General features: G+C 37.1%; 2 protein-coding genes across 3 annotated transcripts; one reads left to right on the forward strand and one right to left on the reverse strand.

The window, feature by feature from the left end:
* Positions 1 to 270: 270 nt before the first annotated feature.
* On the forward strand, positions 271 to 7,781 carry LOC121952586 (spermine synthase-like). The gene is made up of 11 exons (XM_042499354.2): positions 271 to 338; positions 2,861 to 2,981; positions 3,675 to 3,762; positions 4,286 to 4,350; positions 4,459 to 4,634; positions 4,812 to 4,966; positions 5,095 to 5,184; positions 5,423 to 5,537; positions 5,654 to 5,733; positions 6,359 to 6,474; positions 7,292 to 7,781. Exons 1-11 carry the CDS (start codon positions 293 to 295, stop codon positions 7,320 to 7,322), a joined length of 1,083 nt encoding a protein of 360 aa, XP_042355288.1. The 5' UTR covers positions 271 to 292; the 3' UTR covers positions 7,323 to 7,781.
* Positions 7,782 to 9,340: 1,559 nt separating this feature from the next.
* On the reverse strand, positions 9,341 to 22,344 carry LOC121952091 (adhesion G protein-coupled receptor G2). 2 transcript variants are annotated; one of them, XM_088088322.1, is made up of 23 exons: positions 22,113 to 22,344; positions 21,950 to 22,028; positions 21,724 to 21,782; positions 21,132 to 21,176; positions 20,994 to 21,052; positions 20,830 to 20,870; positions 20,690 to 20,729; positions 20,183 to 20,217; positions 19,956 to 20,083; positions 19,735 to 19,855; positions 19,274 to 19,608; positions 18,983 to 19,184; positions 17,447 to 17,603; positions 15,222 to 15,386; positions 14,857 to 14,979; positions 13,939 to 13,984; positions 13,750 to 13,853; positions 13,520 to 13,644; positions 12,833 to 13,204; positions 12,414 to 12,697; positions 11,326 to 11,427; positions 10,993 to 11,145; positions 9,341 to 10,548 (listed from the first exon to the last, which is right to left on the reverse strand). In XM_088088322.1, exons 1-23 carry the CDS (start codon positions 22,342 to 22,344, stop codon positions 10,445 to 10,447), a joined length of 3,111 nt encoding a protein of 1,036 aa, XP_087944448.1. In that variant the 3' UTR covers positions 9,341 to 10,444. The 2 variants fall into 2 exon arrangements, with proteins under 2 accessions (XP_087944448.1, XP_087944447.1); XM_088088321.1 differs by having other exon boundaries at positions 21,715 to 21,782.
* Positions 22,345 to 22,365: the final 21 nt, after the last annotated feature.

Raw genomic sequence — 22,365 nt, forward strand, 5'->3', positions numbered from 1 at the left:
CATTACAAAATGAGAAACAATATATCCAATTGTATTTACAGTGATGATACTGTTACTGAACATTTTCCACTGATATTGGATCTAGTTTCCCAATTTAAGATGAACATTGAAAAAATGAAAATAGATGCTCATTTAATTTAATTCTTAAAATCAACAACCACGCCTGTTTGGTGTAGTGGGCAGATCTAGCAGCAGAATCAGGGCCCTCCCTCTGTCTCTGCAGATAAATACTCGCAGCCTGCCTATTCCCAGACATGGATCATCCTTGCTCAGGACTCACACAGACTCAGACATGGCACTGCTGCATTACACTCTCGACTTCAAGCTCTCTGCCGCAGGTAAGACAGTGAATGTTATGTTATTTGAACTCCTAAACTCATCCCTTTTATTTTTTTTTTACTTTACCTGTCTATGTACTCAGTTGTTTGGAGCTCAGTGTGTGTTTTTATTTATACTCTCGTTATGCCTAGACATTTTAATACATTCCTGTTGATGTGATGTCTGTTTATTGCAACCACTGACTTTATAGACCTATCACTTTATTTTGAATTTTATTTATTAGTGTGGAGCCTGTTCAAAGCATACCTGTGGTTTTCCCAAGAAACACTGAAACAAGCGACTCCATAGTCAACACTGCTCCTTCCCGAGTCTAATTTGTACAGCAAAGTAATTCACAAAAAGCCTCAAAAGCATGCAACTCAACTCATCACTGTGGCTGACTACATTTACCTGACAAAGACAAGTTACCTTGCAAAGTCAGATTATAGCTCACAAAAAATTATGTAAAAATAAAAATAATATTTTTAATCACACTACATTACATTCTTATTAAAAAATGTCTGTAATCTCAGGCCTCAATAATATGTTCCGAATGTTGCTTTGAAATCGTTCTTCTTTTGCTCTCATGTAACATTGTGGGGACATTTTATAAAAGAACATTCAATGATCTGCCATCTCTCAACATCACCAAAACATCCTCAGAATGTTGCAGTTAAAATGTTATGTCTTAGTCAGCATTTAACCTTATTATTTAAATTGATAAACATCCTTAAAATGTTCTTTGAACATTAGATTAAATTTTTTTCTTCATTGGAACTTGTAGGTAATGTTAGCTAATGTTGTGGTAACGCTCCCTGATAGCTCTACTAAATATAGCTCTACTAAATGATTTTAATTGTATATGTCTTTTTTTAAAGTGTGAACAAAAAGCAATAACATTCACGATCAGCCTAATTTAATAGAGCAAGTGACAAGCGTACTAACTGTATAAGAAATGAACACTTCACCTTAAATGGAGGTCAAGTAAATTTAAGTAGGCATTGAGCTGATAAAGCCTCTCTTTTACTTTTCATTTTAAATAAATAAAAAAAATAATAGGGAACTTTTACTGTAAGGTGTTAATAGATTTACTATTTATGGTTAACAGTTAATAGTTTAACTTTCAGAAAAAAAGCTTTGAATTTTGTTTTCTGCAACTGGAAAGCCAACATTCCCAGTTAGAGTGAAAAGTAAAGTAAGACAGAATGTGCTTGGGGCCCCCAAATCGCTACATCCGCCCCTGAAAAGCTCACCATGAAGTGATATGAAGTGGTTCATGGATTTAAATAGTGTAGGTGTCGTTTGTGTTTTGGGGCAATGCAGACATGCTTGACTCTGTCAGCGGTTGTAAAGTAGAGTAGAGTGGTTAAATGACCGATATTTTGCAAACAGAAACACCACATGTTTTTTTGCATCTGTGGCTCCCAGCAGCAGGGGATCTCTCGACGCCCCTCTGCTCTCACGCTGTTTGCCCGCAGGCAGGTGACAGTTTGCCTAATAAAGACCTTATCTGTCCAGCTTAGAGGACAGGGCGTTTTGATGAAATGTAGCTTGTTTCTCAGTTGGAAAGAAGTATTGTTTGTATTTTAACAAAGTTTCTCTTGTAAGTTATTGATGTGTGAAGTTCCGTGGTTAACTTGTCAACTCATCCAGGCGCTGTCCCCCCGCTCAGTCTGCTCTGTAGCCCCGCCCCCTCCTCTGAACAGAGGCAGAGCTTGCTTTTGTTGTTGTTTATATATATATATATATATATATATATATATATGTATATATATATATATATATATATATATATATATATATGTATATATATATAGGCCTGCTTAAATTGCACTGAGGGAGTCTGAGACCCACGTTTTTCAGTGGCAATGATTGCTTTTGTAAATGTACATTCGAAGATAAATGACCTTCAACTTTGTTATTATTATGTGTATTATTATTATTATTATTATTATTAGCAATAGTAGTAGTAGGCATATGTATAATAATTTTCTATTTTAAAATTATGAAATTATAAATAATAGACATAAGTAAAAGTAAAAAAAAAATAAATAAAAAAATACAGTCTACAATTTACAGATATTTAGAGTCTTTAAGGCTTTGTGCTTTATAGAGTGCTGTTAAAATAAGTATTAATAATGAGTAATGATTCTTTAAATAAGAGGGTAAAAAAAAGGTTTTTTATTTTAATATTGTGAATGGGAAAAACCCAATTACTTTTTTTGTTTTGAATTGCAAGGGGGGACTGTTACTATAAATATATTTGGCAAAATCTTTCCAAAAAATAAACAGCCTAAGGACAACACCAAAACAAGAAAGGTTTTATATACTATTAAGTCTACAAAAAGACAGATTTGAATATTATTTCACATTTATTTATTTGTTTTTTAAATGTTACCAACCACAACACTAAAGTACTGCAGAATTTTTACATTTTTACTTTGCTACTTTTCCAAATAATCTGGACACTTCTTTCACAACTGATGCAGGAAATATATAATTGCTGTTAGTTTCTCATCGTCCTCTCTCTCTCTTTTCCCAGTTGACTCTGCATCGGCAGTTCCTGCTCTACTGTCCATATTTCATGAGCAGGAAATGAAAGAGACTGTTCATGAAACAAATGGGCACGGATACCTTGCTACTTTTGTAGGAAAAAAAGGCTGGTAAGCACAAAAACTTTTTGCTTGCCATAATATTTCTTGACAAAAAGCTTTGTTTAGAGCCCTGCAATGTTTCCCTTTGCTTGGTAGTTTGTAGTGTGTCACAAACAGTGACATTTTGCTGCCAGTGCTGTAAAGGGGACCTCACACATTTTACACTTGAGGTCCTAAGATGAAAAAAGGGGTGGGGTTGATTTTATTACAATGATATGCAATAAATATATCCTGAGGGAAATTTGTTAGAAATTTGAGGAAAAATTTTAGGGACAGACTCACATGCCTTTTTTAGGAGTTCTCCTGACTCTACCACTTTCTTCCTTAGGATGTTTTGTGAATTCTGCTCCAGATTGCAGAGACAGAGAACATGTGACTAAATTTAGTTGAAAGCACTTAACCTCTATCCCATATTAGTTTTAACTATCATACAAAGCAACATTTATTGAAAGCAGCAATTTGGGTCAGTTTTGATTCCACAGAAACATGTTACATCACTCTTGCAGTTTGTGGTTTGTCTGAATGCTCAGTATGTTTCAAACAGCTAAATAAAAAATATATTTATGTTTTCCACTGTGAAAACCTTTCACCATTTAAACAGGAAACAACAAACCTTTAAGGGAAACAAGTAAAAAAATAGATTCTGGAATGAGTTTATTGCTTTTATTGCCATCTCATTACCTTTACCTCTTCATTTCTCAGGTTTGCTATTCTGTGTGTGCACGCCCATGGGTTGATCACTGTTGATCTTCGGTGTTATGAAGATGATGACACTGCACAAGTAGACAAGGTAAGTGGTTTTTGAAATATACACTATAGTGACTGTTTCAACCTACCAACCTACCTTCCTAGGCTACTTGTTACTTTCCTCAAGCTCAACATTATCATATCCTCTTTTGTCATGCGCACCATAGCTGTAGTGAATAACTTAGCCTGCATTCTAACAGAAATAATATAATAAGTAATGTAAATATACAATAACTTTAGCATAGTATTCTACTATACACTATTCAAAATATACAGAAACTGTTGTAAAAATTAAAATAATATCAAAACCTATATATGTCATATACCAACATTAACATTTTTACTTAGTATAAAATATGAGATTAAATAGCTCTTACATACATATTACTTTGTCTGAACATGACAGAAAAAAAGACAGGAAGACCCATAGTGCAGCATGTCATATGATGTTTACCACCCTTGTGTTACACTGTTCATGTTGCACGATAAAATATCCCATCAGCTGACAAAAACTGTTGTGCATCTCAACATCTGTGATGTTTCAGACTCAATTTGTTTCTCCGCAGCTTTTAAATGTGCTGGAAAAGAAGCTAAAAGAGATCTTAAATGGCAAAATTACAAGGGTTAAGAGGTACGTATCTCGAGGTTCATGACTTTCATGTTGTTGAAAGTGATATTTTATGCACCTTGCATGTTGCAGTAGTATTAATTAATTGTGTTGTTCATCATTCACCCCAAGGCTCCCAGCCCTCATAAGAGGAGCCGAAGTTGACAGATACTGGCCCACAACTGATGGCAGAATCGTTGAGTATGATATGGACAAGGTGTTGTACGAAGACGATTCTCCATACCAAAACATAAAGATGCTGCACTCACATCAGTATGGAACTGTCCTAATTCTGGATGATGACTTAAGTAAGTATATACAAGGATACAACACATGTGTGTCTCACCCGAACACTAGATACAGTCATTGATTGTAAATAAATAGTGTTTCCTTAAGTATACTTTCATCATGCAATAATGATTATTGTGTACATTTGTATTATTTATTATAATTTGACAATCATTAATGATACATGTACCTTTCAGACCTGTCCGAGAGTGATTTGGCGTACACCCAAGCCATCATGGGTAACGGAAGAGAGAATTTTGAGGGAAAAGAGGTGCTGATCTTAGGAGGAGGTGATGGAGGCATCCTCTCTGTGATGGTCAAACAAAAGCCAAAGATGATCACCATGGTCGATATATCCTTTCCTGTATTGTGAATTTGTTTTTCCCCCTTAAGACAATGTAGTTTTCTCTCACAGTATTTTACTGATATGAATAATTGTACATCTGCAGCTGATTGATGTTTCCTTAACAAAGTGTGCACATTGACCAGAAGGTGATAGATGCGTGCAAAAAGCACATGAGAGGAACTTGCGGCGACGTGCTCGACAACCTGAAGGGAGACTGTTACCAAGTGAGTGCTGACATGAATATTCAGGTTATATGTCACTGTTATGTAACAGTGCACCTGAATAACCAGTATCATGAAGCTGGTTTTCAACTGGCTCTGTTACCATGCCCTGTGGGGTTTAATATATGGAATCTAATTAATGTGTTGAGTGCAATTCTTTCTTCATAAAACATTTGTTATTATTATTATTATGAAAATTGACACTAAATTGTGTGGATTCTTTGTGTCTCCTGCATTACAGGTACTAGTTGAAGACTGTGTCCCTGTGCTGAAGAAATATGTCGAGGAAGGAAAGATGTTTGATTACATAATTAATGACCTGACTGCAATCCCAATTTCCATGGAGCCAGAGCATGGTCTGTGTATTTCTTTTTTTTAATATAGTAAAGCATATTTTATATACCCTGTGGTGTTGTATGAAGATAAGTCATTGTTCATCTTGTGTCTGAATCTGTCAATCTGCTTCTTGTAGAGTCAACATGGGAGTTCCTGCGTCTCATCTTAGATCTGTCAATGAAAATCCTGCATCCCTCTGGAAAATATTTAACACAGGTGAGTTGTTTTTAGTAACTGCAGCGTATATTTAGGGCAAACTGCCAGTGTACTTGGGATGCTCCAGTTTTTCCTCACCAGTTTTTACTGAAAAAACTTGTGCCTGCCTGAGACCAAACTTTAAAACCTCAGGGAAACAGGAGTATTTTGCTGCCTTTATTTCGTGTATGTCCTTATACAGACAGGATATATTACCAGTTAAACCAGTCAGGCAGAGAATGACAGCTTTACTTGATGGAAGGGATGAAATAATTCTTAGATCTTAACTTTATGGTCCATATATTAATTTGAATGTAGTTTCAAATTGTCAAACAGGTATATTATATATATATTTAACAATCGGTAGAAGTAATTTAACATTTTATTGTGGCTACTGTGGCATCCTAACTTTTACTTAAAGATGTTTCAGACTTGACAAAACATTGTAAATGGGTCCTTTTTTATTTCCTGTTTGAATATTTTGCAGTTGTAATCAGCTCACAGGATGTAAACATGGGTCCATACTGTTGCCTTGCAATGCAGTTCTGTTGTAATAGACTATAATACTTGTTGTAGCTGTAAAAAAAAAAAAAAAAATTAGCTACAGTATATGTGTCCTGACATTTTCCCTGCTGCTGGTCACCAGGGTAACGCCGAGACTATGACAGAGGCACTGCGCCTGTACGAGGAACAGCTGAGGAAGCTCTCATGTCCCGTGGAGTTTACCAAAGAGGTGGCGTGTGTGCCCTCCTACTTGGAGCAGTATCCTTTCATCAGTTCTAAGGCTTTTGATATGTTATGTTGTAATGTTACCTGACTGGCTCTGTTATTTACCCTTACACTGGTGTGAGTAGTTACAATGGGCCACAGTGCACACGACAGTCCTTAGTTCATGCTAGTTAATAATTATACACCTAAAAAAGCTCCCTTTAATTTTTATGGTCTCATCACATGATAAAATAGAGACTTGACACTGGATAACAGCAACATGTTAACCAGAAATCATCAGTGCATATATGACAAAAATGACCATAGAACATAAGGAATTATTCATTTAAAATAATAGTTTATTAATTGAATTTAATTTAAAAGCTTATTTATTGTTAATGGAAACCATGATGGAGATGGGTTTGCCTTTTCAATTTTTTTCCTAAACACAGGCATAACCTACTTCTAAGGTGGCAATTTTAAGTACTCACGAGGACCTATTTTATGCACAACACATTGTTGCTTTCAATTGGCCCCCACACCCCATAGGCCCCAGTGCAACCACCCTGTCTACACTTTATAAATTTACGCCCCTGTTCCGGTTCATAAATGTGTTTTTCACATCTCACTGACTATTTTGATGTGCATAAAATCAAAACGTAACAAGTTAGATCTAAATGTCATGGTTCTAATCACCAAGTTAATTGTTGTGGTTGGTTTTATCATGACTTTCAAATCTACAAAAGTTAGTTAATGAACTAGGATTATCTGTTGTGATCAATACATTCCTGAATACGCACAAAGTCATACTGTGCATTTTTTGCATGCTGTCATATTTTGTTGTGTACAGTCCTTAATTCTGTTGTCTCAGATGGGTTTTCTACTCCGTATGGAAGAAGTAAACACGTCCAGATTGTGTTTGCGTGAATCCCCAGCAGCTGCAATGTGACTGCTCCTCCCATTTCTGCACGCCAGACTGACCATGGCACGAAGATTAGAGGCTCCACAACATTTGGCTATATGAATTATGTAGTCCTTAAAGTAAAATAATAGCTAACTTCAAACTAACTAACTGAAGTTCCACACACTCATTTCTCACACACAGTTGTTTTAGAGCTCCAGCTGATTCACAACAGCTAACATCTGGACAGCAACTGGCTGTTTTTGGTTAATAAGAATGGAGTACAAACACTCCACTGGTTAAGTTAGTGGTGAAAAACAAAATGAAAACTGACTTTGCATTCAGTCTGAGCACATCTCAGTTAATTTTATTTATTTATTGTAATTTTACCAAACGCTGTTCTGTTCCACTTGATATTATTTATGTGAACTCTATAATTAAAATTGTTTTTTGGGGAAAATGTTTGACTTATTCTTTTTTTTTTAACAAAGAAACAAAATTAAGAAAATACAATGTAGATACAGGAATACAATGTAGATACAGCATGAGACATTTATAAAGGTTTGCACAGTTGTGTTAGTGTGCTAGTTGTTCTAATAAGTCAGGCTGAAAGTGGGTGCTATTCCTTTTTGTTCACACTTTGAAAAAAGTAATATACTTTCTTATGGGTCACTTCAGAACACGATGCTGGTATGATGCACGCTGGCTCGCTGTCACACTCTCATGACTTACTCAGATACTTTAATAGAGTACAGCTCTTGTTAAAGTTATTAATAACGTGTAGGGTTGTTCAGAGCCTTTTAACTATTTAATATTCATGATCTTAGTGTGTTTCTTTGGGGGGACTGCTGCTGGGAGTCTTTAAGAGGTATTTATCAAACAGGAGCGCTCTTTCCACCAATATAACAAACTGTCTCCTGAACAGAGTGTTTTATAATCTATCTTAAAAAAACAATGAGAAGAATTGCAGGATAACTCAAATAGCCTCAGCTTTGTTTGGGTTTTTTACTTCATAGACTAAAAACCTCTCAAATAACCCACGTGAGCCAGCTAAAGTAGACTGTGTTTTCCTGGTTTTTGGGCTTCAGTTAGTGTTTTTTTTTTTGTTCTTGTGCTACCTTTCCCTCGTTTACCCAGCTGCACACCTGTCCTTCACCAGCCTCGTTATTCCCTCCCTGCTCCTGAGTTTCTCCCAGCCAATCAGCTCCCTGCCTGCTCTCCTGCCTCATCACCTAATTCCCCTCACCTGAGCTTCTCCGCCTTTTTCACCACCTGCACTTCACCTCCTCGTCAGGCTGGTTTGTATTTAAGTTTGGGTTTTCAGTTCAGTCTTTGTTGGATCCTTCTTTTGTGTATGTGGTCTTTTGTTTGCTGTTTCCCTGCTCTGACCTGGAATAAAGACGTGCTTGAGTTCAAGTTGAGGACCTGCTGTTTCCTGCGTTTGGGTCCACGTGCTCTCAGGGATAGTGCATCCATATAGACAAACTAGGCATTTGCCTCAGGCAGTGCTGGTACTCTAGCAAAGGCAATGAAATGTTTTCCAGCTATTCAGAAGTAAAGTAACCAATAGGAATTACTGCAAACACTTACCACACTAGGCTACACTTGTTGAGATGTGTCAGTCACGCTGCACCTCCCAGCTTTCACAAGTTAATGACAGCCTGGCCGACTGACACAAAGTGTGTCTTTGAAAAAAAAAAACCAACAACAACCCCCCCCCCCAATAGCTTACACATGAATGCAAGGATAAGGGAGCAGGTAAACACTGACTTATTGACTGAGAGTTTTGTGTCATAGTTGGATGTTAACAAGAGTCTACAGAGGCCTAGACTCATTTATTCAGCAAGCAAGATGTAATGTTTTGCCTCTGTTGTAAATTTTTTTTAGAAGTGAGAGAAAGTAAGCTCTTGCAAAAGACAGTGTTGAAGACTGCAAAACATGTCAAGAGTCTTTGGCGCCAATAAAAAATCTGCTGAGTGAAGTTTTCATGAATGAAAAGAGTTGGACATGAGCTTGGCCTCATGTGTACTCTTCTGAAAAGTTGAGCTTTATTTGCTTTTTAGTTGTTAAGTTGCAGTCTATGAGTCATAAGTGTTTGATGCACAATTACACAGTTGCACAAATGCATGCCCAGGCGATGCCAGCTTTCCATCTCATGACAGAAGGCCATTTGTTTTGTGGATATTTGATCATGAGCTAAAGTATTGGATTGAATGTCTGTACAAAATCTAATCTTAATCCATCCATTAGTTGTTAAGATATTTCCGTCTGGGCCAAAGCAGGGCGATTAACTGACAGACGGACAACGCCTTTCCTGGAACTCTTGCTTGCACGACTACAATGTAAGTGCAGCGTGGACAGTTATGCAGATTCTATTTAGAGTTTTAGTATCCATGAATGTGAAAGCAATGTATTCATCACATTTCATGCAACGTGCTACCTGACCCTACTGCCCTTTCCCTGGGTGTAAATCAAGTTTTTAGCCATGCTTGCATCCTTCTAGTGGTGTAAATTTAGTTAATCTGAAGTAAAGCACTATATGATTGGATTGATTTTAGGTGGTATCAAAGTCTTCACATTTCCACCACCTAACATCTGGTGGAATACCCCTAGAACTAAGTACTTAATTTGAATAAATTTAAATACTTTAATTTATAATTATTAATTTCAACCTCAGACAAGAGTAATGGTACCACTATAACTTGTTGCTGTAGTAAAATTCTAGTCCATACAAACATAATTTTGTTTAATTTACAATTCCAAAAGTTATTGACAGTCAAAACTGGCTCCAGTCTGGAGGCTTGAGTTGATACTGATTTGTAGACCATGGGTCAATGTTAGTGATGTACCATTGGTATATGACTACTTCTATAAATAACAAGACATGAATACGAGTTGTTCAGATGCCTTGTGCAAAAACAATCAACAAAAAGTATGAATATAAAAAAGTGTGAAAAAAAATCAAATTCAATGTAAAATGTAGGATTTCCATTACACATTACAAGTGATGTGATACACATGACATGCAAATGGTTGGTGCATAAATTACTCTGTGCTAACTTACATTATATACAAGTATTTCAAAATAAGAGCCAGTAGACAGTCTGCTCTGTCCCTTCTGGATCAGTGCACTTGTTGGTTTCTGAACTGCCTGTTGATCTCGTTGAGGACCACGTCGTTACTGGGGTCTTCATCTGCAGTGATTATTCTGTCTTCAAATGGGCTACCTGTAATGCAACAGTACAGCATTATTTCTATTTTTGTACAAGCATTATTACATTTACATCAATCTGAAAACATGTTTAGGGCTCCTTCTGTCCTTTTAGCACAAAATGTGTTTAAACACACATTTAACTTCACTTCTTTAATATATTTTCTGTGTTTTAATATCCCATTTTTAATAAAAACATTTTGTCTATGGTAATCTATTAATACATGAATATTATATCATGATATGATAATATTGCAGGCCACTGTTTGCCTTGTTCGCAATTTTAATCCAGTTGCAGCTCTTCACACATCAGACTGAATGCAATGTAATTAAGGTAAACACTAATATATTCAAAGAGCAGCAACCAGTACAACCATCAACATTTGTTATGTCTGACTAAGCATTTCACAGTCTTGCAGCTTTCGTCCCACAATCACAATGGCAGATAGCTGTCACTTACCAATACCATTAATGTGCTCTGAAGAGTCGCTGACGAGGAAAGAGGAGGAACTAGAGGAGTTGTTGGACTGGGAGGACCTTGAGGAATGAAATGAAGTTAGTTTGGTCATTGATGACTTCTTCACAGTCTTCTGTGTCATAGTGCGGCTCCATTCTGTGAAAAGAAATCACACAAGACAAAAGGTGAAATGTAAAATAATCACTGATGTGTAATTAATTAGCATGGTGAATCTATTTTAGGGAATCAGAAACCAAAAAGAGGAGTTTATGAGTGTGAAACGTGTTGAGGTTTCCAGCCGGGCTGGTAGCTAAATGTAAAGTAAACTTCTCTGACCTGAGTTCTCTGCTAGTCTCATTTTGCCGCAGCACAGGTACGTCCTCCACTGCCTTCTCACATTTTCTTTCAGTGCACAGTAGAACAGGAATATAAAGAAACCTAAAAAACAGAAACAGCAGTTATATTTAAATTTCATGCATACTTCAAACACTGTCTAAGTTTATGCTGTTAAATACCACATGTTTGGTCTATTTTTCATCACATTTTGTGCGAAAGATGTGCAGTGCAATACTGAAACCTGATTTAAGGAGAATTCAGGTTTATTACAACTTTGGTGTCATAATTGTCGACTTAGTCATTGCCAGGTGTAGGCCTTGAGGGGAGCATGCATTTGTGTGTGTGTGTGTGTGTGTGTGTGTGTGTATCTGTCCACCTGCAACTGATAAAGCAAACTACTGGACCAATCAGCCTCACATTTTGTGTACACATGTTTGACTGTATGCTCAGGAGGGACCTCTTGAGGTTGCGGTGAATCACAGTCCTTGAAAAACCTTTTACCACATCAGGAACCTAACAGGAGTGGAGCATTTTGCCTGCCCACTTTTATTGATATTTTCTTTACATTTGTGCTTCGACCCTAAGTAAGTAAGAAAGCAGATAAATGGTTTCTTTGTCCATTTTAATTGTGTTTGCTGTTGTTATTAACTCATTGGTTGTGCTACAACAGAGACAAATTGTTACCATTGTAAGTCCAATAATAAATGGATCAAACAATTGAAGACCAAAGATTTGTGGCTGTGCTTTACATATTAAAAATACATCCATTCTCATTTTTACATAAAGTGCCTGTTAGTAGAAGAAATTGATTTCTTCTATGCAATGTGCTCTAACACCATCAAAAATAAACGAGGCATGCGTTTTTTTAAGCCTCTGGGATGCTTCTAAAATGCGCTGAAGGGTGTCTGCTGGAACAGAATTGTCTAGAATGACTTTTCTAGTTACCCAGTGATTTTTAGTGTATACAAATAAAATACCCAAGTTCTAATTACAATGAAATGTTTATATAAACCCTCATAATTGAAAAAAAAAAGTTTTCAATGCACCCACTATAATGGGAACAGCCAGACCCAAATGAGCTAGCTCACCTTGCAAGGAGTTAAAGATGGCAAAGAGGTACATGAATGCGAGGTTAACAGGCCCCCAGGCAAAAAAAGCAAAGCCCCAGGTGAGGCCCAGGAGGACAGTTATTCCCGCCACACTGCGCATGTCCTGCAGTGTGGTGCGGTGCTGTGAATTGTGAGGGTTCTGCCTCTTTATCCGACACAGCTGGACCATCACCACCACGAACATGGCGACGTTGAAGAGAAAAATTACGCAGAAATATGCCACCACTGCCACATAGAAGGCAATGTCATTTTTCAGCCAGCAGCTGTGGGAGAGCACATGGATGGAAAGTTATTTTTTTGTTTTGTGCAGGTTTCATTCCATATATATTCATATTTGTGGAACATTTTTTAGTGTTTGTAGAATGATATTCATGCAAAGCATCTGTCAGTAGACTCACAACTCATCACTAGTGCCATCTGAAAACCTTCCATAGGAGACAAGACCGTAGTTGTCCTTGTCGACCGCAATGACAATAATGACTACAATCATCGGGACACCCCAGCCGACAGCTGAGAACTTCAGCATGAAACGTGATATGTGGCTATTGAAGACTTTCACGAGGGCTTGGTACATGTGAACAGCCTCAAGTCCCATCCAGGTGAAGGTAACCAGCAAGAAGTAATGAAGAAACCAGGCTGTGGAGATGCAGAGGCCCACAGCATCTGGGTAGAGCGCCAGCCACGCATCCACCAGGAAGACCAGGTTCAGCAGCAGCAGAGCCAGGCACAGCTGGATTAGGATTTTGGATGGAATGTCCTTCCGCAACTTCCTGCAGTTTTCAAATGGGTTATAAAACATTAGGCATCTCAGTGGACTCTCCTCTGTGAACAATGCATCTACCATAAAAAATTTGCATAATGATGCCCAAAGAACACTGACGCTTTAAGGCACTTAAAGTCATAAATGAGTAAAAAAAAGCAAAAACAAACAAAAAACAAAAAACAAACAGTAATTTTATAATAACAGTTTCCACAACATTTCAACTTTTTAAACTCCTAGTGATAGAATTTTAAAAAAGACACAGTGGCAGACAACAATGCATGCTTCTGCAATGGCAATAATATGTGAGGTTTTCAATACTCACCCAAAAGACAAGTAGGTGAGGAGGGTGACAGACAGGAAGATGGCAGAGATTCCACAGCCAATATATGTGATAAAGGTAAGGATGGTGGCCTGTACACGGCTGGTCAAAGGCTCTCTGGCGAGGTCCTGTAAAATGAAAAGAAGAAAACATGGAAGTTACAACAGAGTTGAAAACAATTTACCAAACAAAAGAATGCAGGAAATGTAAAAAAAAAAAGATCATCTTCTGACCAACAGTATGGCAAAACTAGTTAAATGGTTGCAGCCACAAATGGTCTCATTGTCTGTGCTGTTTCGGACAGAACAGCCTCTTGGATTCCAACCACCTGATCCGTCTGCAAGTAGAAAACACAGATGATCCTTTTTTTGCATCTTTTTTTGTATTTACTTATTTTTTCCAGACACAGTTGGAAAACTTACCATTTCGTGTGAAGTCCCAGAAAACACATGTAGCCACAAAATTAGCCTGGAGTTTGGGAAAAGACACAAGAGCTTATATCAGTTTACAATCTTAAACTACACTTCCTGTATTTAAGCTGCAGCTGGTAAAGCATAAAAATGTTTCCTTTGTCTTTTATATGCTTTCTGACATTTTTTAGAAAGAGGGATGTTTAAGATTTAAAACTTAAACTTAACGTCTTGTGTCAATATATAGAGCAACATGAAATAATCTTCTACTAACTTACAGACTACTTGAACAGTTATTAAAATACTTTTAACTTTGAGCAGATACAGGTGTCTGCCAACAATGTATCAAGTTTTTTAGAGATCAAATCCAAAGGTGAAAAGCACAGTTTAATATAATGTATGGAATATGGAAATGGACTGTCTTCTGAGTCCTAATTTCAGTGAAAGCTATTAGCTTAGTGTGGTTATTATTATTATTATTATTATTATTATTATTATTATTATTATTATTATTATTATTATTATTATTATTGTTATTATTATTTTATGTGTATTGTGCTGTAATTATTGTATGTATTAATAAAAAGAGAGAGAGCTAATGAGAATCAACACAAATAAACTTAACAGATAACTAATTGTTATAAATAACACATTTTATTTTCCTCTTGATTTTGCACTTTGCCCCAGATGGCTTTTGCCTTTTCATTTTCCCTTCCTCTAATGCTCTCTGCAGACTTTCCACTCAACCATTTTCCTTTTGTTGGACCCCTCCCCTCCTGATGGTGCCCCAGGCAGCTGCCTGTATCACCTGCTGCTGTTGCTGGTTTACCTTTGTGTAGTTTAGTGTATTTAAGAATGAAAAGTCAATATATGTATGAAAAATTCAAACAGTCAAGCAAACATCCCATTTTCCTTTTCAAACCAACTTACTGGGATAGGCTCTGTGTTCCTCAGGTGAATTACAACGTCGTCCTGTAGTTCTTTGATTGACAGGTTGGCAACACTCGCTCCCAGGATCCCACTATTGAGTTTGCGTTCTCCCAAAGATCTGTCCTGCATGATAATTTAGAGACAACACAAGCTGTCAGTTTTTTTTTAAAGATATTGTTACAACATGCAATTTCAAATGTAGCCCATCAGTTTCCTTAAGAACATCAAATAAGGGATATAAATGTACATACAAAGACAATAAAATAACAAATTTCTGTTTTGTAGTCAAAAACTAAAAAACTCAGAGTTGTCTTTTTTCCTCTGCATTTCACTCTTTGAATGGAACGTTTGTTAAATGTAAAGACCTGGTATACTGTGCTCTCCTGGTAGAAATTGAACTGGACTCTGGAGACCTGCTGCTGTTGCTCGGAAGTCAGGCTCTGTGTGAGAGTAGGGGGCAGCCGGATGGAGCCCTGAGGGACGGTGGAGTCTGTTCTCACACTTCTTTTAAGCCTGGGATCCCCACGCACCTGCAACATACAAATCATGATCATCGTAGACTTTTAATAACATTCTTTTCTCCTTTTTTTATTTGGGACGACTCACATCAATCTGTCAGAGATCACTGTCTGTGATAGCTGAGCTGTAATAGCTCAACCCATTTCTTCTTGTTTGCCACGTGAACAAAAACAAGTGTAATCCGGGGATGTACCCTCAGAAATCATATTAAAAAAGTCGTGTCATTGTGATGAAAGGAAGCAAGCTGACCTAGTTCACCTAATTGAATGTTTCCATGCAGAAACAGGAACAGCTTTGACATTTCTGGAATATACTGAATGTAGAAAACATCCACAGTATGTATTATTGCAAGTACTTTCTCTAGATGAAGGATAATTTTGAGGAATTGTTTAAAATGAAATAGATTAAAATAATTGTTTGCAATGAATTCATTGCAGAGATGATATTGGAAAACTATTTCTATCATTGCAAATGCAGCTGAGTGTTCTGAAACATTTGGGCAGTGGACAATTTTATTAATTTTTCTCTTAGCAGGTCACAGCAGGAACACATGAAAATAACAAGTACGTGCCAGGAATAAATACCAAGGTGCTGGAGCTGGAACACATCAGTGAACAGCAGTTATAAACCACCATTCATACTCTTAATTACATACATGCTTTTCACACTTTGACGTGTTGCAAGTGTGCAAATGTCTCTTTGCTGTGAAACTGCCTTTAGATGCCCGTGGGACTTTTCTTCTACAGTCAAGATTAGACATGTCTTTTCCTCTTTCTTCAGTGAATTAACCTCTTTCTGTTTTGTGTCTCCCTCCTTGTTTGCGTGCTGCCTGCTGCTGCCAACTACCCTGCACACCTGCAGCTCATCCACTGATGAAGCCTCAGCAGTATATATACCTGCTTCCTAACTCCAGTCTGTTATTTCACCTATGTGGCAACCTTCAGACAAGCCTGTGCTCGCTCAGTGTATTTTTCTAGCTGAATTTTTGATTATCTGCATAATCCTTACTTTCCTGTGCGTCAGGGCCACTATTCATCTGCAGTCCTCATCAGCCTACTTTAACCAGTCTCTTGCCAGCCAGCCTCCTTGCCTGACAATCTTCTGTCTTTGTCATTAAGATCCATTTTACAATTAAACTAAACCTTGATCATGTAGTTTATGTTCTGCTTTTTGGGACCACTACACAACAACTACAAAATTGCTTAAATAAATTACTTTACTTAGTCTTGAGTTGGTCCAGATTTTTTGGCTCTTTACTAACATGGCTGCAGGTGCATACATGTTAGTGAAGGTGTGGTGGAAGAAGAATGCAGATCCTTACAAATGTCTAAAAACTCAAGATTTTCAAATTCAAAATCTGCAAAGTGTGCTTAAAATATGAAAATTAACCCCTATGGCTTTTATATTCTCAAATCACATTAGGTTGGTGCTATGAGTTTCTGTTCTGCAGCCCTGCACCCCCTGGTTTCATGCTCATTCATGTTTAGGCTGTATCCTGTTTTATTTTGTTATTTGTTCACTCCTCATGTGTATTATCTGGTTTTACTTTCTGTATTTTTGTGTTTTCTTGCCTCAGTAATTGTGAATCGTGACAATAAGATTGTTAATGCATTAATGTATGGGCAACATTTACCAGTTGAGGAGGAACTGCTTCATTTATAATGAACAATTTGGTCAAGTGTCACTAAATGCATCTGAGTGGTCATGATGATTGATTAAAGAGAGGAAAGAAAAAAGACAGAAGTTCTGTTGCAAAAGGCTATATTCATGTTTTGGTATTTGCCTTCTGAAAAGTTTAGGGAAATGTCTCTGTGGTGAAACTGATAAAACCTCAGAAATTTGAAACATGTGACAAACTAGACACTGCTTTTGTGGAATTTGAAAACCACTGATTTTATCTAATCTAATGAAATGCAGCAGAGTTGTTCAGACTGAAATCTCTACAGTCTAAAGCACCATCTGCTTTAAAATAACATGGTTCCCAAAGGCTCACATTTACTTAACAGAATCACAGATATATGCCCATACAGTATTTTATAGTGATAAAAAAACTGGACTGTTCAAGTCATACCTCTACATTACTGGGGTCTGAAATGGTGAAAAATGTTTCCTGAAAGTTGCTGCCATCTGCTGGTTTGACAGACAGAGCCACAGCTGGGGACAAGAGGGTCTGAGGCTCATCACCAATGATCAGCTTCAATCCCACTGTATCAACAATCCCTATAATCCTGGTGGAAAAAAAAAGAAATGAATTGGTACTGTGCAAAATATGAATAATTATATTATTAGTGACAATTCAGTTACTCCACTGGTTCCCAACTCCTGGGTCATGGACCAGAACTAGGCCTTGGGACATTTGCTAGTGGGCCACAGAAGAGATATGATTAGGTGATAAAAGTAGAGTCCTTTATGTCAACATTTTGGCAATAAATAGAACATAAAATATGATCTCATAAAGAGTCTAATAAAGCGGGTCGAACTCAAGCAGTCACCTCTGGAGCTAAAAAATGGAGCCAATGCTGAAGTGCCTTAAACTGCAGTTCCTCTAAAGGTCACATGAGGCTGACTCCAAGACAGAGTAAATCCCCATTAACCCTCTTGTTAAAACTTTACAACAGAAATAAAGATGTTTACAGCATGGTACAAACAAACAAACAAACAAACAAACAAACAAAAAAAAAAAACAGTTTTGGTTTCTAGCCTATAACTAATTTCTCCATTCATGACAACTGTGCGGGGGGTTGGATTTTCACATAACTCACCTGTTTAAATGTTATTAAGGCTAAAATATATACATAAATAAGGGTGTGGCCTCTCCTAGTGACAAGAGAGCCCCAGGAAAAATGCCCCTTGGAACCAATTGTTCCCAGCAGCCACTTGCGGTATTGCAGTAAAAAAAAATAAAAATAAAAAATCCCTGTGGCTCAAAAAGCATTTTGTCTTTAGGCCAACAGTGTTAAAGACATGTCTGTTAAAATGTTAACAGGACACCTCCAATTGCAAAAAAAAAGGGTCATTTATGATTTTTCTCACTTTTCCATTTTTGATCCATGGTGGTTTTTATATTTGTAAAACTTTCCTGAAGCTGAGAAAAGTGATTTAAAAATCTGTGACGTTGTAACAATGTAAAGTCTATGAGGCAAGTGAGAACTCATGGGCGGGGCCAGCCAGAGGAACATTACTGCAAATATGCATTGTTTTGCATACTGCGGGAGTAAACCCAGAAGCTAGAAAACTTTCTCAGTATATGTGCCAGGCAAGTTACTCCATTGGAAAGACTAGCCTCTGTCTTGGGTCCGGTATCTGGGTATTGTTAAAATCTATAGTGACACTTTGGTTAGGGATCCTAACCATGAACCCAGATTAATGTTAGCCATAACTGTCATTATTTCAGCGTATTTTAATTTTGTTACAGTTAACTGTAACATTTTTGTTGCTGAGAAAAAGTCTTTTTCAGTTTTTGGTTGTACTAAATAACCCTCTAAGGAGTCGTATGTTTAGTCTTCCTGGTAGATAAAAAAAAAAAAAGGTCCAGGACCCCTGAGTTATACCTCTTAATTTCTTAAACAGTACATTACAGAGAATGACAGATAGAAAAATCTGTAACCTGTTGGAGGAGTCGGACAACACCTCAGGAGAGGCACCCAGCAGATTACTGACAATGTTAACAGAGGTGTTCCCCAGCGCCAGGCTGACGGTCGGGCCCGCCAAAAGATTTTCCAGCTGGGACACCAGCTGATTCACCTGGCTGGAGTTCAGACTGGACACGTCTCTGGTTAGGTCAAGCAGTGCATTGGCTTGGCCTTCAGCTGTAGTCAACAAAATGTACAGGAAAAACTATGATGATGTTATAATGATGTAGGTGTTACAACAGAGTTGTACACAGTGCAGAACAAACCTGACTCTGTGACGTTAGCAGCCGTGGTGGTGATGGTGGTTGTGGTCAGGGCTGTAGCAGTTGTGTTCGGCAAGGATGAAGTTACATTTACAGAAGGGGTGGTGGTGTCTGGTTGTGTGGTTGCAGTTGTGTTCGGCGAGGATGAAGTTACATTTACAGAAGGGGTGGTGGTGTCTGGTTGTGTGGTTGCAGTTGTGTTCAGTGGGGATGAAGTTACATTTACAGATGGGGTGGTGGTGTTTGGTTGTGCCGTTGTGACATGTGGACTGGGCGTGGTAAGCAACCCCTGATCACACTGCTCATCCATCTGCACAAGCATATTTTTTCCATTTTGACTATAAGAAAAAAGAAAAGTTAAGCTCTCAGGTAAAGGTATGTTCGTCGTCATGACTTACATGTTGATCAATTACAATACAAACAACCCGTTGCTGAAGATAGGGTGGTAAGAAAATCATACAAACCATGTGAGGATGTAAGATTCTTCAAATTCTGGACAAAATGAAGCAGGCTTTAGGTTAACCCTAAACCACGCAAACTTGGATTTTAGTGGGTTGTCGCTGACTTCTGAATCTCCACAAATTGCTGTTTGACATAGAAGACAAAACACAAATGTGGAGTTTTACAGGATTCATCTGCAATTATTTTCTTGACTGCCTTGTTTCCCTGCAGTTATTATACGCACCAGCTCGGATCACTTGTCCATTGTAAATGATTTCCTTTTCAGACTGAAACACATTCATCACGGCCTCTGACACGTTACAGATAGGAACCTCGTGGGAAAAGCCTAAAATCACTTGGCAGCTTAGAAGCCTAGAATTAGAAAAATCACATGTGAACAGATTTCACTCTCAAATATATCAGATATATTTAGAACTGAAAATGGTACTTCAGTGCTTTATGATTACTCACCTTGATTCTGTTAGTCTACATTCCACATTGGCACCCTGAGAAGAAATTTTCAATTTAGTCAAATTATTTCAAAATGAAAAAAAAAATACTTCTGTGCATTAAAGATAACAAGGGTCCCCCAAAATGCTGTCTGAGCATGGAATATTATATATACATATAAAGTGTCAATTAAATCCTAAATGCTGTATTCAGGCAGTGCCACAAAGAGAGAAAATGCTAACATGTGCCACACTTCATCACACTTCATCTATTCACGTATTTCAATAAGAAAATATTTCACTATAAATTTCAGTTAGATCTCTCTTGTAAATAGCTGGCTCAATTAAAATATAATTAAATCAAATAATTAAAAATTAAAACAAACATTTCAAAACAGCATATTTAACCCTTGTTATTTTTTTAAATATTGTGGCAAAATGGTTTGAATACACAAATATTGAAAATAGACAAAGTAAAAAATGTGAAAGTTCAGGCAATATGTAGGATTACCCATTGGTGACAGATTACCTTGTATAGAGCTGCAATTGCGGCCAATGGACATGGAACTCTGCAAAGGATAATTACAGAAATGTATTTTTAATTCGATGAAAGGGTATTTATTTACATTAAACTTTATTTTTATTTGCTTGAAGAATGGTAAAACTCACTCTGCACTTGAAGGGCAGTTTGGTTGTTTTAGTTTAGAAATCTGTCAAGATTCAAGAGAATATATAGTTTGATGCTTCAATAAATAAGTGATGGAAGATTGTCAATGAAGGACAAATATTACACCATAAACTTGCATGTGCACACATGGAACATGTAAACTCACCAAGGACGTAAGGTTTATGTTGGAATCTTGTATAAAAATATCAAAAGTGTAGTATGCATCTGAAAACAAAGAAACAGCATTGATTTACATCTGTTTAGATTATAATGTGGTGGCTTTGTGAGGTGACCAAACACTCACCAGTCCCACTGCAGTAAGCAGAGCAGCTGCAGGTGTTGTTCTTATCTGAAACAAAGTCAAAGCATTTTGTGTTACTGTATTCAAGCATCAGTGTGAACAGCACCTCAGCAGTTTTTAGCTTCCTCATGCCATATTCTTCCTTGGATAACTTTAGCACGTTTTTGGCAACTGTACCACAATTTCCAACTTAAAATTTAACACAAAGAAATTGAGAAATTATGACAAATTAAGATTTTGCCACTAATCTACACATGAATTTACATGTTTCTAAAAACAAACAAGTAAACAAAAAACAAGGCAAATTGTCTGATTATTTTAATGGCCTGATTTTATATGCCCTCGTGCAATCATTTAGGTACTGAGCTGCTAACTTTGCTCTTGGATGATATTTATGTTATTGTAGGGGACACTGTTTCTTTATTTTTCTTAAAATTGCCTGATTTTGCTAAAAATCCTGTTTTAAATCTTGGATCAACATTGTGAAGCACTGTATAACATAAATAATAACGGTATAAATAAAATTGAGTGTGACAAGTAGTTGATTACTTCCTTTACTTTCAAAGTGTTTAAGGGAAGTTCTCACCTGGCTCACCCGTACTGCAGTGAGTTGAGTTGCTTTGAGGAACCATATATGCAGCCCCAGACTCTTCACTGTTGAATGATAGTTGAAAAATTAGAGCCAGTGTTTCATCCAACAAGCTCATAAAATGTGACAAAAATACAAAGGCAATCCATGACAAACTCAAATCTTAACATATATAATATGTTAGATGTTTTAATATTGTAAAAACATTGTTTAAAAAACCCAAACATCTTACCATAATGTACCTGCTTGTCCAGTATAAATGCATCTGTTTTCCTTTTGTATATTGCTGTTGCACTCATTTTGTAGCGGATCTGTAACAATAACATACAGAATTTATTGTATTATGGGAACTTTTTAGGTAGGTCATTATGTAAGTCTGAGTCTGCAACACTCACTGATTCTATCTGCTGATTTTCCCACCACGTGGATGTCAGAGGAAGCTTTACTGGCCGCACAGAGCGTACGGAGGATACAACACGAGGAGATGCTGCGTCTCAGGTGCAGCGTCACGGAACAGTTGGTTTTTCTAAAGTATGAGGTCGATGTTAACATACAGATAAATTCATTACAATCGTCTAAGTCATTTGCATTTTTTTCACTTACCTTATTGCGGTCTTGGCAGCACATGAAACTTCTATTTCCTGTTAG

The sequence above is a fragment of the Plectropomus leopardus genome, chromosome 15 (genome assembly GCF_026936395.1).
Source record: "Plectropomus leopardus strain MGB_pleo_1.0 chromosome 15, ASM2693639v1, whole genome shotgun sequence".
NCBI classification, from domain to species: Eukaryota; Metazoa; Chordata; class Actinopteri; order Perciformes; family Serranidae; genus Plectropomus; species Plectropomus leopardus.

What these genes read in the sequence shown, in the direction of transcription:
- LOC121952091 (XM_088088321.1), bottom strand. Translation starts at nt 22,344, where the DNA reads ATGTGCTGCCAAGACCGCAATAAGGTAAGTGAAAAAAATGCAAATGAC. An exon ending in ACATAAACCTTACGTCCTTG is followed by an intron (nt 20,871 to 20,993) that starts GTGAGTTTACAT and finishes GAATCTTGACAG; the next exon opens with ATTTCTAAACTAAAACAACC. An exon ending in TTGTCCGACTCCTCCAACAG is followed by an intron (nt 17,604 to 18,982) that starts GTTACAGATTTT and finishes TTTTTCCACCAG; the next exon opens with GATTATAGGGATTGTTGATA.
- LOC121952586 (XM_042499354.2), top strand. Translation starts at nt 293, where the DNA reads ATGGCACTGCTGCATTACACTCTCGACTTCAAGCTCTCTGCCGCAG. An exon ending in AAAATTACAAGGGTTAAGAG is followed by an intron (nt 4,351 to 4,458) that starts GTACGTATCTCG and finishes ATTCACCCCAAG; the next exon opens with GCTCCCAGCCCTCATAAGAG. An exon ending in TTCCATGGAGCCAGAGCATG is followed by an intron (nt 5,538 to 5,653) that starts GTCTGTGTATTT and finishes TGCTTCTTGTAG; the next exon opens with AGTCAACATGGGAGTTCCTG.